General features: G+C 39.9%; 1 protein-coding gene across 10 annotated transcripts in view; it reads left to right on the forward strand.

Moving 5' to 3' along the window:
- Window positions 1–16,126, forward strand: part of DIP2C (disco interacting protein 2 homolog C) — a 464,954-nt gene that overhangs the window by 361,030 nt on the left and 87,798 nt on the right. For all 10 annotated transcript variants that reach the window (XM_059729168.1, XM_059729169.1, XM_019498679.2 and 7 more), the window contains 6 exons: window positions 1,299–1,413; window positions 4,750–4,889; window positions 6,874–7,010; window positions 8,758–8,966; window positions 10,808–10,922; window positions 15,029–15,230. In XM_059729168.1, coding sequence (XP_059585151.1) covers window positions 1,299–1,413; window positions 4,750–4,889; window positions 6,874–7,010; window positions 8,758–8,966; window positions 10,808–10,922; window positions 15,029–15,230 — 918 coding nt within the window. The remainder of the gene's footprint in view (window positions 1–1,298; window positions 1,414–4,749; window positions 4,890–6,873; window positions 7,011–8,757; window positions 8,967–10,807; window positions 10,923–15,028; window positions 15,231–16,126) is intronic.

Genomic DNA, 16,126 nt, shown 5'->3' on the forward strand with positions numbered 1-16,126 from the left:
AAAAGTAAATAATCTTAAACTGTAGAAAAGAGCAGAAGGTTTGCTTCTTTTCAATGGCTTTAGAATGCGGAAGCAGGGAGAATAAACCTGAGGAGTTCAGGTGGCACCCTTGCCCTCTGCCCTCCCAACTTTTCAGCAACCCCTTCCTGTCTTCTTACTATCAGACCCTGCTTACTTGAGCACGTGGAAATAAGGGGCAAATTTGAAAACACTGGCTTAGTACTGTGGGTACCCATAGACTTAGTTCATCAAGAATTGACTCATTTAACCTTTTTTGAAACTGCTACAAGTTTTAGCACATGTAGTCCATAAACACACTTTTAAGCAGCACTTTTTTACTTACGTATATATGGTGCAAACTATGCATGTTATTAGTCCACAGCCAGAAGGCTCATGATTGACCATAGTTCATTTGGGTTGTATCCCAGTATAGCCAACAGCATTTCAAGCCATGGTAACCCCATAGCTCAGCACTGCTCTGTATGTGTGTGTACTCCAAATACCCCCCACAAGGATCCATGTTCTAATTAGCCCCCACTCATGACTGGAGCCATGTATTCATCATGAATCCTGGAATCCTCAAAAACATATGTGCAGATGTGGCGCTAGGCAACGTGGTCCAGCTTTACCTTGGGAGGGCAGAGCCATGCTAATCATATATGACAGGCAGAAGGATTCTGGGTGAGCTTTTTGGGGCTCCACTGTTTGATGTTTGCCAGGCATTTAAGGCTGGTAAAAAAACTGGAATCACTGAAAATGGGAAAAGATACAGCTCTGCTGTGGGAGTGAAAAGGAAGTCAAAATGTATTCTCCGCAGTGGCTCACCGTGACTTGAAAAAGAGCTGGCACTGAGCACAATGGGGACTACCACGTATCTTATTTAGATGGGTTACGCTAATCTATCGTTGTAGTGGATTCCCATCAGGATATTCACCTAATATGAACCGTGTGTTTTATTGTCATGCTCCCTGTTGGCTGCATTTAATCAACTTCATAGTTGGTTTCTATCACTGAGCCCATGCTGCTTTTGTCAGGAGTTTAATGATAGACAGTGTATTTAATAAAGTTTCATTGTATATGAATGTGAGACAAGAGGCTTTCTTCCCCATGCTGATTGTGGGGACGGGGGACAATTGTACCATATTCAAGTAAATACAGTAATCTTTTCCTAGTTGTCTTAGATGATTGCTAAATATTTTGTCATGAAAAACCAACATACTTGAACAAAGATGTTTGATGTGTCAATAGCATTGCTTCAGAAATGAGATTATTTTTCTTTTATTGTTTTTTCTCTTCAGGGTCAATTTCTTCCTGTGATGCATTTCTCAATGTCTTCCAAAGTAAAGGCCTAAGACAGGAGGTCATTTGTCCATGTGCTAGTTCACCAGAAGCTCTCACTGTGGCTATTCGAAGGTACGGTGTTGCACAAATTAAAATAGTATTCAGAACATTCAGTTTCAAAACAAAGAAATGAAAGATCATATTAATTCAAGATCAATGCTACATAGTTAGTTTCTACAAAATGGGTACATTTTGCATCTATCTTTATTTGTATAACGGTAAGACATGTAGAATTTACTGCACAGTAATTCATTTTAGAGACGCACAACAGTTACCAATTTCATAATATGATTTTAATGTAAAAGTAAACAGACCAATAGTTAAAATCCAGCTCTGGTAAAAGACTGGGACAACTCAAGTTTATTAAAATGAGATAAATGAAATGTAACAGTAAAAGGGGGAAATCGTGGGATTCTAGGACTCAACAGGTACATCTATGCAAGACGTTTACTGCAGTTTATTAGCTGACTAATTAGCTCTACAGTAAAGACTCAACCTGTACACATGCAGCCTTATTAGGCCTCAGGATACTAATTAACTCCATTGCAGGATGATACTTGTAAATACAAGTACTATCCTGAAGCCAGGTTTTTTACTGCACAGCCACGTATGTGTAGACACTGATGGGGCAGGCTTGGTTATGAGGGTGCTTCAGTGCAAGGCACCCTCGTGCCCCAGCCAGCCTCTCCACAGTGTGTTGAGCCAGGTCGGAGCATCACTGAGCTGGCAGGTTGACCTTCCCCAGCCCGTGTCTCCCAGGCCCCCCACCAGGTAGGGCTGCTCTGCCTGGCTCAACATGCTGCGCTCCCAGGAAAGCTGCTAAACCCTTGTATTCATGATTGTGAAGATAGTGGCAACCAACCCTGAATTTTGTGACACATTATAATCTGGAGTGTAGAAAAGTACCGTTAGTAATAAATGAACAGTTATTTAACCAGAAACCAAAGCTATGAAATGTAGCTGAAAGGTGAAAAAAATAATTTCTTATACATAATTCTGATCAAGTTGTTTGTGCCACTCTGTTTGAAAAAATATCTCTGGTTCACAACAGCCCTTAAGCTTAAACAAGTGCTTAATTTTAAGTGTAAGTCATTTTACTATGGTCAGTGAATGAAAAGCCAAGTAAAAACTGATTAAAATACAAGGTTTATGTTTTTAAACAAGAGGGATGTTGGTGCTTTTGCACATATGATCTTTTAATGCAAAGATCTCAAACTGCTTTACCAATTTTTAATATAAACAAACTTGAACACTTTGAAGTAAGAGGTGTCTCTTATCCCCATTTCATAGATAGGAAAACTGAGGTACAGATATGGTAAATAACATGCACAAGTTCAGTTAGTCTGTAATATAGGTGGAACTACAATATTTACCTTGTTGTTTTTGTGTCTTAATCACAAAACTTCTCCTCTTTCCTCTAATGACCCTCTGTTCTTAGAAATGTCTAGTGTGGAAATGCAGTTCAGGATATTGTTCGTAAGCTAAAAAGTCTTCATATCTTGGAATCAGGCTACTCGAGTTCCCTCTTCTCTCAACTGCTTAGTAGAGATACAAGTTCGAGAGGCTTGTGGTTGCATAGCAAGAGCTGCTACTAAACTGTATTCCAGAATCTTCAAATCTGGATGCACTAAGTAAAATAAGGGAAATGTATGCAGGATTATGAACCAGCCTTTGCCCTATTAATTGTGTGAGGAAAAATGTGTATTAATTAGACATTTGATTTTCATCTTTAGCATTGTATGAACAATGTGTGTGCAGTTAGGAGGGAAAGGGTGAGAGAAAGTTGATCAATAATGTGGTTGAGAGACTACTAAATTAAATGATGGGACCATTATTAATCATAGCTACTTGTTTACTAGTCTCCATTTGTTATGCTCTAATGCATTTTCAAGCATGCCCATAGCCCTTTTTGTTGACAGTGTCACTTGAGAAATATGCCTCATAACACCTATTAATTGAAATTTATGGTACCAATCACTACAAGTCTTACATGACCCTGATTGCCTGGGGCCCATCTAGTATTTCAAGCATGGCAGAGGAGATATGTCATATAATAAGAATATTATCTTTTAACAGAAGCTTGTGTTATGATGGATTGCATAGCAAAACTGCAAAAACTTGAGATGAACATTGGCTCTTTCATTGATCTTGAAAATATCTTGAATCTGTCTGCATTACAAAGGAGCATTATCCTTAACCAAATCAGCATCATGTTGCCCTGAGTTTTGCATTTTAGTACATAATGTGGTATGAGTTTCTAGCCAACCATAGAAACCCTCACACTTCATTCTGAAATCAATAACTTGTGTAAGTCAAAGTTAGCTTGTTCAAGCTGCAGACTGTATACATAATATTGGAGTTGCTAATACAAAAGTACTGAAACAAGCTGACAAAGCACCCTATTGCCTGTGTTGTAGAATCACGTAATATTTGTGGGTGTGTTCAGACATGCATAGACTTTTGGTATCCCAGGGACAAGAAGCAGCGGCGCACCTTGCACCGCCGCTTCTTGTCCCTGGGGAATGCCCATGCTGTGTGTGCTTTGGCGCGCAGCAAGTTGCCCCAGCAGCCTTACCTGGGGGCTTCTCGGGGCTGCTGCCAAGGCAATTCTGCCGTGCGGAGCCTGACCGGCAGCAGAGCAGGCTCTGGGTGGGCCAGCTCCGTTTTTCAGCAGCACACGCTGGCCAAACGTGCATTGCTCTGGGTTTTTTTCCATGGGTTTTTTCAACCCCTGAATATGTGTTTGCAGCACCCCATACCGCACGACCACAATCATCTGGACACGCCCTGTGGGGGTGAATTTAGGCAAATCAAGGAATTGCCATTCACAGAGTCTTAAATTCATGTAACATGCAGGAGTTATTGTCACATAAAAATTTAGTATGGAAAGATAGTCATATTTTAACATAATTGTGTCATGGTGTGTGTCTGCCTGTCTATATATATAGCCTAAATGTAGAAACTGAGTGTAAAAAACTCTAGAGTCCTTAATATCTTTCACTCTCTTCACTCCTTCATCTTTTCCTTTGTATCTGTGAAATGGGGCTAACTCCTCTCATTGACAGGACTGAATTAAGGTTTGTAAAACTCTGAAGATTAAACAAGTTGCAGTGTGTAAATACTATGTATTACCTTAATCTCTATAGCAGTGCATTTTTGGATAGGCACTGAAATTGAAAGGGTGGTATATTGAGTTTCCAATAGTGATTGGAGACAAAGATTAGGTCAGATGTAAAAGCAAAGATTAAGGAGATGAAGAATAAATCCAAATTAAATCTGAAATATACTACTATTAAATGTGATCATAAATACTTGGTATTTGTTATGGTATTCCACTGAGAACAGGGAAATACTAGCATTTGCTGTTTAAGGCATCCTGTCTCTTAAAATTATAAACAATTGTTCCAGGCCAACAGATGACAGCAATCAGCCCCCTGGCAGAGGAGTATTGTCCATGCATGGTCTTACCTACGGAGTAATTCGAGTGGATTCTGAAGAAAAGCTTTCTGTTTTAACTGTGCAAGACGTTGGCTTGGTGATGCCAGGAGGTAGGTATTAGAACTGGATTCTCTGAAACGTGCTTTGTGGAACATATGAACCTTTTTCATTTATTGCACTGTTCAGTGGCTGCAAATACCATATTTTCTGAATAAACAAGAAACACTTGCATGAGAATATGGGTGTTTTAATACATGACAAAACACCAAGAAGCATCTTCTCTTCTATGTTGACTCTGCTGCTTCTTCCACTCATTAGTAACAACTTTCATTTTAAATGATTTACTCTGTTTTGCTCACGAAGAAGTACTGATGTGTTACCATTAGATAGCTGGGCCAAAAAACACAAATACTTGAACCATAAGTTCAGAGTTTAGAACATTGTTATACATAGCTGTAACCCAGGTCAGTACTGTACTGTAGATTATAAAATAAGCTACTGTAAAATATAAAAAAGCTCCTTGCCAAAAACTTGCAAAATGTTTCCCTAAGCTCCTGTGCCGAGGCACAATTGGATTATTATAAAAAAAGATAAATGTTTTTAGAATATGGTCGTGATAAATTCAGACTAAAGGACGTTTAAAGATGACATCTAGATTTAACATCTAAATTGATTTTATACAACTGCTGTGCAGATTGGAAAAGGCTAATACTTTAGTTTTTCTTTCTAGAACTGCTAAATTATATACCAAATAAACTCTCAGTTGCACATTTACAACTGAAGCAAGTTAAGATTTTTTTTTTCTAATAATCATAATATAAAATAATTCTCTAGATATATCAGATTGTACTGGATTATGTAGGCTGATCCAGTTTAAAGCAAGCTATTGTATTATGATTACCTTTACAGTAAGTGAAAAAGCAGTTTCCAGGACTTTTACACTTACACATATAAAGACATTCTGGTCTGCTTCTCTCTTCACTCTGTCACCCTGGCTTCTTTCCAATTGCAGAGTTTATGTTCTTGACAGGTTCCTACTCCAGGGTAAGCTGCTAAAAGGCATACCTGATCTTAATCTTATGCTTATGACTGGAAAGAGCAGAAATTCAACAGGATCTTTATTGCAGTGATACGATGCATCAGCCTGTCACACCATCAACTGACTTGCTGGGTGACCTTCCTGTTGCCAGTTTTCCTGCTTCCTTTGGCGTCCTTCTGCGCCAACATAATTTAACTCACAAGAGAACATAGCCCTCCAGATTCTCCCCCTCCCTGCCAGTTGCTCGCTGGACTCTGCTGTTCCTGAACACTGCCCCTTCGCAACCCTCACACTGTGCTGCAGGGAACCGTAGGCTGACCATGGGCAGTCTGGGTCAGCCCATCAGGGCTGCCCTATGCACTGCTGCCATCTCTCACCAGGCAGACTAGGGAAGCTGAGATGTGTGCACAGGGCAACCTTCCTGCCTGCCTGCCCTCTCAGATGCACAGTTATCAGCACTGCAAGATCCACACTCTTCAGGGCATCAGCATTTGAATGTCTCTGTATGTGACTTTGGGTTTCTCTACCTGGAGAGCAAATCTGTGAGAATTCTCCCAGGCTATTTGAATGTGTGTACACATTAACTGGCATACTAGACCATTAAGCAGAAAAAACTTAGTTTTTGCATGGGTTTTGCTTATTGGTGAAAGCTAAACTTCATGGCTTTATGTTTGTTGTACAATGTAATTATCAGCAAGCAACCCAACTAAAATAGTTTATTTTACAGTGACCATAGTAAATAGATTTTTCAGTACATATGATACAAGGTGCAGTCACGTTTTGCAAAGGTATCACAAAAGCAAGGGAATCAGGCCACATTCAGTTTTGTTTTTCAGACTAGATTTATATAAAGTTCCTGACACTTTTGTACTATAAATATTAATTTATCTTTGATGTAAAATGTCTTTGTTTCACAAACAGTGTTTCTTTGATAGTCACGTGTACATGTGCTTTATGCATTGAAGTTTCCAGATCATAGATTCTTCCTCTCACTTTACTTTGTCCTATAGTTGTTTTTTAATAAAATATTTGAAAGTTTTTTGCTTTTTCTTCAGCCATAATGTGTTCAGTGAAGCCAGACGGAATTCCTCAACTCTGTAAAACAGATGAAATAGGGGAACTTTGTGTATGTGCAATTGCAACAGGTACATCATATTATGGACTCTCAGGCATGACCAAAAACACTTTTGAGGTGAGTCTAAGGAAAGGTACAATACAGAATCTTTTCTTTTTAGCATTTTTTGTCTTCAGAAGATATTTTTGGAGATCCTTGTTCACGCTAATAATGGGTTTTTTTATTAGTGATGCCAGTTTTGGAAGGCTTAAGGAGGTACAGTATGCAATCTATAGTGGAGCCCAGTTTCACTTAGTACCTTATAAATCTTTAGAAAGGCACAGTCCCAGAACTAAAGAGGTTGCAATCTGATGTTGAAGCAATAAGCAGAGGTAACAATCAATACAAGGCAAGTGAGAGGGAGAGGCAAAGTTCAGTAGGCAAGTTCTGTGTTCAGCTTGATGGCTAATGTGTACGCTTTGAAAGCTACTTCATATGTGTAGCTTAAAGCCACGCCAACAATCTCACAACTAAGCCAATGTTAGAAGATTGCTTTTCTGCAAATATCCTCGCAGATGTACATCTTAAAGAGATTTAATGGTAGAAAGCATCCTGGCTTACCACTGTTGCCTTGTTCCTAATTGCTCCTTTGCTGTTTATGTTTAAAATGCCTAAAGCAGGCCTGTCCAGTTTCTAAGTGACTGGGACCCAAACACCTTGCAGGCAACACTAGTGGGGGCCAAGCTAGCTGCAAAAGGCCAAGCCATGCCTCCCCCCAGCCATGCAGATGCTCCCCACACTACTGTACCATGCAGATGCCCCATCCTCCCCTACTGCACCTGTGTCCCATCCCCTGCCCCACTCCACTGCACCATGTACCTGTGTTTCTTCCCTCTCCCTGCTGCTGCACCTCCAGCCTGTGTGGCCCTGGGCTCACCTTCAGTTCCCTGGGCCCTGCTGCCCTCCACCGCCCTGTCCCTGGTCACAACTAAGCCTCTCACAGGCCGAATGTGGACCATGGGCTGTCAGTTAGACGTTGCTGGCCTAAAGTATCATTTTTTGAATTTGTAGAATCTACTTGTTGTTTTGTGTACTGAATTTTTATGATGAAGATTGTTCCATTGATTGCCCCATAGGGACTGTCTATTTTTCAAATTAAACTTAAATTGAGGCCAGTATGAAAAGGTTACCAGACAGGGAAATACAGAGAAAAATTGAACTGAAACATTTTAAATGAGAAACTTATGGTGAATTGTTCTCATTGGTCAGTGTTGGAGGGAAAGAGTAGGAACAACTCTTGTACACCTTGTACAACAACTCTTGTACAAAGTGAGCTAGCTTGGGTAGCTCTGTGCAGCTCTCTATGGTACAGCATAAACATGGAGGATAAGGCAATAATGTAGAAACATTTAACTTGTGTAAAATGTATTGGTTTTAAGAACCATTACTGCACAGCATGTTAAACTAACTCTACTACTTTTGGTGGTTTTAAAAAATGCATTATTGTAATAGGGAAGGACATCCCCAGAAACAATTAGTCTCTTAATTGCTCTTTATTAGTAACCTAAATTTACTTCTATTCCACAAAAAAACTGTTGTTATTAATTTGGTTTTTGCATTGTATATTATTTATGGAGCTGAAGCCACACAAAGTGTGCTAAACCAAGGCCTGGCACTGCTGTTACCTTCCTACATCACACTTTTCCCTCCAGACGAGTCCTTGTTACAAGTTTTTATGGTGATAAATGGAGAGCAACATGGTGCTCATCTTGACAATCAAGTTTTTCCTGAGTGATATGACTGCTCCAAGTCCTGTTGAAACCAAAGGTGCTCTCTGAGCACTTGGGATTGTGTTCTGTAAGGACTGCATTTCTATGTTTTACAGGTGTTTCCTATGACCAGTTCAGGAGCTCCTATAAGTGAATACCCTTTTATAAGGACTGGATTACTAGGATTTATAGGACCAGGTGGGCTTGTTTTCGTTATCGGCAAAATGGATGGTCTGATGGTCGTCAGTGGAAGAAGACACAATGCTGATGACATTGTAGCAACTGCACTCGCAGTGGAACCAATGAAATTTGTCTACAGGGGAAGGTTTGCTTTGTTTTTCTTTTCTTTTAAATAGAAATCTCTGTTTTGCTTAGAGCATGTCTAATTGTCCTAGTCTTTAAAATGCTTGAGACAGCCAGTACCCCATAAGATTCTGTGTACAGTTTACATGGTACAAATGGCCAGAATAAAGAGAAACTATTGCAGACTCTTCCTGAATAAATAAGGCCACATCCAAAACAGGATTTCAGCAGGCTTTAGATATTTAGATCCAAAACTGCTGTTCAAAACCCTTTGCTTTCCAACTGCCAAATCCTGGAGGCACCTAAGAATTTAACTTTAAAATTCCCTAGGTTTGTGCAGTCCTGCTTCTGTATAATCACAAAACTGCCCTGGCTAAGCACTGGGAGCCTGTGGTTAGGCTACTCTCCATGGAGTTAGGGAGAGATGGTTTTGAAATCCGTGAAGCTAAAGAGGATGTAAAATCCAGGTCTCGCCCTTCTTGAATGGGCACTCTAACCATTTAATGACTCTAGGTCATTAAGTAAATGGTGGCAAGTGAAACTACCTCCTCCTTTATTGGCTGCATTTCAGAGAAATGGGTGATCCCTTTTAAAGACTGGATTTAGGAACGTGCCATCAGGAGAGACTCCTATGCTATGCACTCTGTGTGGATAGAAATGCCTCCCTGCTTCAAGCACCTTAGCTCCAAAGTTGGGAAGTTCAGATTAAACCATTTTCTCCTGGCTTCTAAACAACTTAATTCACTGTACACACCTTTTGGCTTGCCCCTTTTGAGGTATCTGTCTCTGTCCATATCTGTATACAGAGCCTAGGCACCTAATTTTGGTTTTTGTTTTCTGTGCTGGGGGCCAGGCACCTTTTAAAATATACAGCTGCTTGCAGATGTTAAACCCTGTTTCCCTCCCCCCTCCCCCCCAAAAAAAATAAAAATAAAAAAATAAACCAAACAAACAAAACCCACCACACACTCCCATGCTGAGCCCGGTACATACCCAGAAAAGGCAGCACATTAGTTGGACCCAGCATTAGGGCTTTTTTGGCACTTTTATCTAATACCGGATTGAATCAGCTATTAGATAAAAGCACAAAAAAGCCCCGCTGAAGCACCCAATCTATACATACACTGCAGACCCGGGTCAAAGTAATGCATTGCTGCTTCTGGTAAAGCATGGTTTTGTTTTGGGGTTTTTTTTTAATGTCTGCAAGCAGCCATCATGTAAATACTGCACACCTTAGAAGACAATGGGTTATACATACCTGTGTGTCTAAGATCCCATAGAGTCTTCTAAGGTATTCAGTGTTCAAATTTCAGGCCATTGCAAAATTGCACATTGTGAATGACTTGCACGTTGCAGAAGATATTCAAGCCCAACTTATTTACCTCGTATGTCACCCTCTAAAAAGGATTGTTTTAATTTGCGTATGTGTAAGAAGTTATGGAATCTTCTTCAATGATCAGAGCTAATGTTTATAAAGCATTAGCTTGCAGCACTTTGTTCCAAACTTCAAACAATTACTATATTACTAGGGCCCTAAATAATCGTAGCCTTCATTTATCTTTGAAAAGATGAAGGCTAATGAAGCGAAGACCAGTTGGAACACTCCTTGAAAAATAAAAGGAAAAGAAAATAATTTACTGCTATTTCATGTCTTTGCAGTAGCTTTTCTCCAAAGCCAGTTGATTTAACAGCTATTGCAGGGTTTCATGTAACAGGGGCTTTTTGTTTTTTGCCATAACAAATTGTACATAAAGCTCCATTCTCTGAATAATAAGAAACAAATAACTGTGACAACAAGTTAAGAATAATCTTTTCTGCAGCTTCCGATACCCTTACCCAGTACCCTTTTTTTCTGTTCTACAGAATAGCAGTGTTTTCAGTGAGTGTACTCCATGATGAGAGGATAGTTATTGTTGCTGAACAAAGGCCAGATTCTACAGAGGAAGACAGTTTTCAGTGGATGAGTAGAGTTCTCCAGGTAATGCTCCCAGTTTTTCTTATTGGATATTTCTTTTGTTGAACTGCCAGTCATTATGGAGAAAGTAACTTGACATTTGTGCTCTGAGTACATGAGTATGCAGCTGTATGGGTGTGTCTGATGAAAGCAAGGTCAGATTCCTTCGAATAGTGGTGGTCACCTGAGCTGCACGTGTTCTGTGCCTCTTTGTGCTGCTGTGCGAGAGCATGAAGGATGGAGGAGCTGAAACCCACTTCTTATTCCCCTGGGCAACCAAATGGAATACAGGAAATGCCCAACCAGCTAATTTTCTTAAACCTCAAAACTTTCTTTTGATCAAATCTGTGAAGTAATATTGACCCTCAAACTTCCTTTATTTGGACATCCCAAAAGAGGAAGAAAAGCACTGGAGGATCTTCCTGTACCACAGGACACAGAATTTCCTACTTCAGGACACACTCAAGCCTTCAGGGCTTAAACCATGCTCATCCTCTGACAAGACTTGGTTATATTTGAGGTCTTTCCGACTTAGGGGACCATCCTAATAGATACTATTTGTGTAAACTCTTTTCTTTCAGAACCCATGATCTCAGCAGGCACTGGAAACCTTATCTTGCAAAACCTCAAAAGCCTTGGCACTGATGGCGCAGGCACCTGACATTAGTCCGGTGCTAATGTCTCAGTCAAGAAAATTGTTACCCATCTATACACAAAATGAAGGTTCACATGTAGAGCCCAAATACAGCTCCACATGCAGAGGGCATTATTTTACCACTTACGTTGCCAATGAGAGAACAGCAAAAAAAAATTAAGGGAACTTCCATTTCCTTGGCTAACGCAACTTCCTCTCAGAAGGCTTCTTTGTCCAATATATTCCACTGTAGTGAAGTTCAGGTCTCCTTTGATGTCTTTCTATTAATTCCCTTGATCCCTAGAGTGATTTCTGAATTCAGGAGACAGTCACAATCATTATTAGAGCTGCATTCTGGACTGACTGATCAGTTGTAAGTGTTCATCCAGCTCAGACAGTTCAGACAGTAGTACTAGGAGATACTTCATCCAGATTTTCAGTTCCTCCACCTGATGATAGTCTGGATATTGTCTGATTACGTGCCATGGACAGGGGCTGCCTAGACAATTCCAAGAGCTCCTGATAACAGAGCAGGAAGAGGTCCAGCGTAAAACAAAACTGTCAGAAGAGAGAGCACAGCCCTGGCATTTTGCTAGCTTTACTACCACAGATACTCTACTAGTGGCTGCATTTCTGGTATTCCAGACTTTTGTCCAGTTCCACTGTAGTGCGATTTTTAGCTTGCTGTCTCCTAGTTAGTCATACCCAGATTTCTCTCACCCTACAAGAGTAAGTTCCATAAATACCTGCCACATACATATGTATTTGCCAAAGAGTCTACTTCTTCCTGGGACCTTAAGTATTGTCCTCTTGAGACTCATGGGGGCTTTCTGTAGAGTCCCTTACATATTGCTTCTTTCTTCATTTGATTCTGAAGAAAATATTCCTCATTGTAACCACCTCAGCCAAGAATTTGAAAGTGGTCCAAGCACCTGTGGCTGGCCCTCCCTATATGATATGTCATGGATATGAAGTGATCAACATACCTTGTTCCAAGTTTACCTCTAAGCTGAATCAAAAAACCTAGGTCTCATCTTACTGTGTATGTATCCTCTTTTATGAGTAAAATTATATATAGGAGGTGTTCCCAGATGCTCACAGTACTACATTGGCAGAAACAAAGAGTTCAGGTTGTCTACTTATCCTTTTCTGACTTGTCATCCATGGCAAACGATGGCCTATCTTATCACAAAGAATAACAGAATGTACCCCACTACTTTTACCAGCTGCTTGGCTTACCTCTAACTCTGAATATTAAGGCTCATTCCACCAGACCTCAAGCAGATCATTTGCTTGCTTCAGAAATGTGCCAGTTGCCAAAGATCTGCAAAATGGTCATTTGGAGCAACCTACTGCTGATTTTTGGCCAAGCATTTGCAATTAGACTTCTCTACATAACACCATATGCTGAGCACCATAACCATTAGACTGATACTCCCCAGCACACACCCAAAATGGGTATTTCTTGCTACATAGTTGCACTGGGATCCAGGCTGCCGTCTACTCAAAAAAGAAAGAACAATTACCTACCTACCTGACAGCAACCGTGACTCATCAAAATGATGATGTAAGTGGGGATCCAGTGACACCCTCCATCACTGAGTCCTCAGCTAGTATAGAACTAGTATATGAGCTGAGAGGTAACTAATGGAGAGCCACAGACTCTCTATTCTTTACACCCTCTAACAGGGACTCGGGAATGCAAAAGGTGGGCAGAGCCCCAGCAGTTGCTGCTGTTCAAAACAGTCCAATCTCACTCATATATAGCACATGTGTACCTACAGTGGGACGCACAAGGACTACAAACATCTCAGCTTATGGTTATGGTGGAGTAGCTACTCCAGGGGTGGGCAAAATGCAGCCCGCAGGCTGGATGCGGCCTGCCAAACCATTCTATCTGGCCCGCGGGGCCCCTAAAAAAAAAATTAGAAAATTTATGTTAATCTGCCCTGGGCTGCCTGTCATACGGCCCTTAATGGCTTGCCAAAACTCAGTAAGCGGCCCTCCGCCCAAAATAATTGCCCACCCCTGAGCTACTCTTTCTGTTCAGTACATTCTTAGTTCAAAAATAGGAAAAAGGAAAGCTGAATATCATCTAGTCATCATTAAATATATACTGGAAGAGACATATTGATGTTTTTATAGTATATCTAAAATACAAGATTTTATCTTTAGTGGGACCTGCAGAGGTGTGAGTGGGTATGCATAAACGTTTTCATCTTTGCTAAAAATAAAGTTTTGGTTATTAAATAAATGAGATTTTTACAAACCTTGACTTCCCATCAGCCATACTGTTTGCAGTTTGCTCTTCTCTGTCTGGACAGTGGAAGTCAGTTTAATTTTTCAGATCCCTTGCCTTAGCACATTCCTGCAATGTATAGGTTAAAAATAAGGAAAAATTTTAATCTGTAAATCTGGATTTAAAGAATCTACAGATACATATGTTCATATTTGGTTTAATAACTCATTTTATTAATGTAAATACTGAACTTAACAGCTCAAACAATATTTTTCTCTGAGAAAATTGTACTTGCAATCTTTTCAAGCAGGGACAAAAGTCATCTGAAGTAAAGGATTAAAGAGTCAATTTCTTATTTTTCCTTGCGCATTTGGAATAAGTCAGTTTCCTAGCTCCCTTGTGTGATCTATTAGTTTCTTTCTGAGTATCTGTCACTTGGTGATTAGGGAGAAAAACATTTTCCATAAATTAAAAAATGATATTGGTCAGAGGGCTGAGATGTGGGTGCAACATCTGAAATTGTTGTAGCTCTTTTTCAAATGGTCTGAATTTTAGGGTGATAGTGTCCCTTTCAACGGTAATGCTGAAAAAAGTGAACAGATTAAAATCACCTATGATTGTCTTTCTGCATACTACATCTAATAGAAAACTATTAGGAGAGCACATGTAGGAAGGGTGCTAGGCACATCAGCTGAAATCTAAGGGTGCCTATACATGTGCTCCGACACAATCTAATTAGAATGCATGGGAGCAGACGCACTGAGTCTGTTGGAGCATTCTAATTAGAGCGCTCAATTAAAAAGTTCTAATTAGAACACTCCAGCATGCCTAACCATCATGTGTATTCAGTGTCTGCACTTCAAAATGGTGGTGGGGGTGTTTTAACTAAAACTTGTCAGATGAGCTTTAAAGTGCACAGCTGCTCTAATTAAAACGCACCCCTCCTCCCCATCCTAGAGCACATGTATAGACACCGTAAGTGGACATCACCAGGGTCTTCACTTAATGGTCATCTCAGTATTTGTAGCCATCTAAAGTTTTTATTTTATTTTTTTTCAATGCATCAATTATTTTTTGGATTTCCTTTCACTCATACCTAATACGAAAAAAAACTTTCTTTCTTTCATATTGCTGAAGATTATGTTTATAGTAACAAGTAGTTATTTTTGGCTTTCTGCAGCAGTTTAGAGAAACAAGTATTGTAATAATAATAACAAATTCACCATACTTCATTAACTCCAACTTGAATTTTTTTAGGCTATTGACAGTATTCATCAAGTGGGGGTTTATTGTTTAGCCCTAGTACCAGCAAACACGCTCCCAAAGACCCCACTAGGAGGAATACACTTATCAGAAACCAAACAGCTCTTTTTGGAAGGCTCCTTGCATCCCTGCAATGTGTTGATGTGTCCCCACACCTGTGTAACAAACCTACCAAAACCAAGACAAAAACAGCCAGGTAAGATGGGTAACTGCATTAGGAACGTTTATTGATAGTTTGTTTGTGGTGTTACAGGATGCTGCAATGCCTCCAGGAGTCGTGGGTGCTCTTTTCCTTCAAAAAGAAGTGCAAAACTCTAGAACTCTTGGTTCAGAGACGATACCTGGAGTTCTAGAGTTTTGCATTTCTTTTCGTCTCAGACCAACACAGCTACCAAATACATCCCTTTTCCTTCAAATACTTTTATCCCATCTCTAATGGTATATTTGTTTTCCTAAAAGTACTTGGTAACTCGTGAAACATAGTTTTGTAATAGAAGACAGTAGAGGGAAAAAGAAAACCTTGGGTTGCAAAAAAATACTCAGGACTCCAGTAGAGAGAGGAAATTATTAGTGCCACTGTAAAAAGTAAAACTTTATGTGGTATTCTTTATATGGTTCTGGTCACCCCATGACCAAATAAGTTGATTACAAACTGGAACGCATACAGGGAAAGGCCATTACGATCATTAGGGAAATGGAGATCCTGTCATAGAAGAGCAGACAAGAAAACCGTAGCTTGTTTTATTCTAGCCTAACAAAATAGAGGCTGAGAAAGGATATAACTGATCCTTACAAATGCATGAAAAGGATAAACACAAACGTGTAAAAAGTACTATTTAAGCTAAGGGACAATGCTGGCACAAGAACAAATGGGTACAAACTGCCCATGAATAAATTTAGGATGGAGTTTAGAAGCAGCTCCATCCCAGGAGTAAGGTTCTGTAACAGTTTTTTTGACAGTTCTTTTTCCTGCCCTTTCCTAATTAGTTTTAAGATGGGATCTTGATAAGTTTGTGAAGGGAATTATATCTGTGAAGGGAAATACCATTGTTTCCTGTAGTAAGAAGGGACTGAAATTGCTGACTCCGGAGA

This window comes from Alligator mississippiensis, chromosome 5, assembly GCF_030867095.1.
Source record: "Alligator mississippiensis isolate rAllMis1 chromosome 5, rAllMis1, whole genome shotgun sequence".
NCBI lineage: Eukaryota > Metazoa > Chordata > Crocodylia > Alligatoridae > Alligator > Alligator mississippiensis.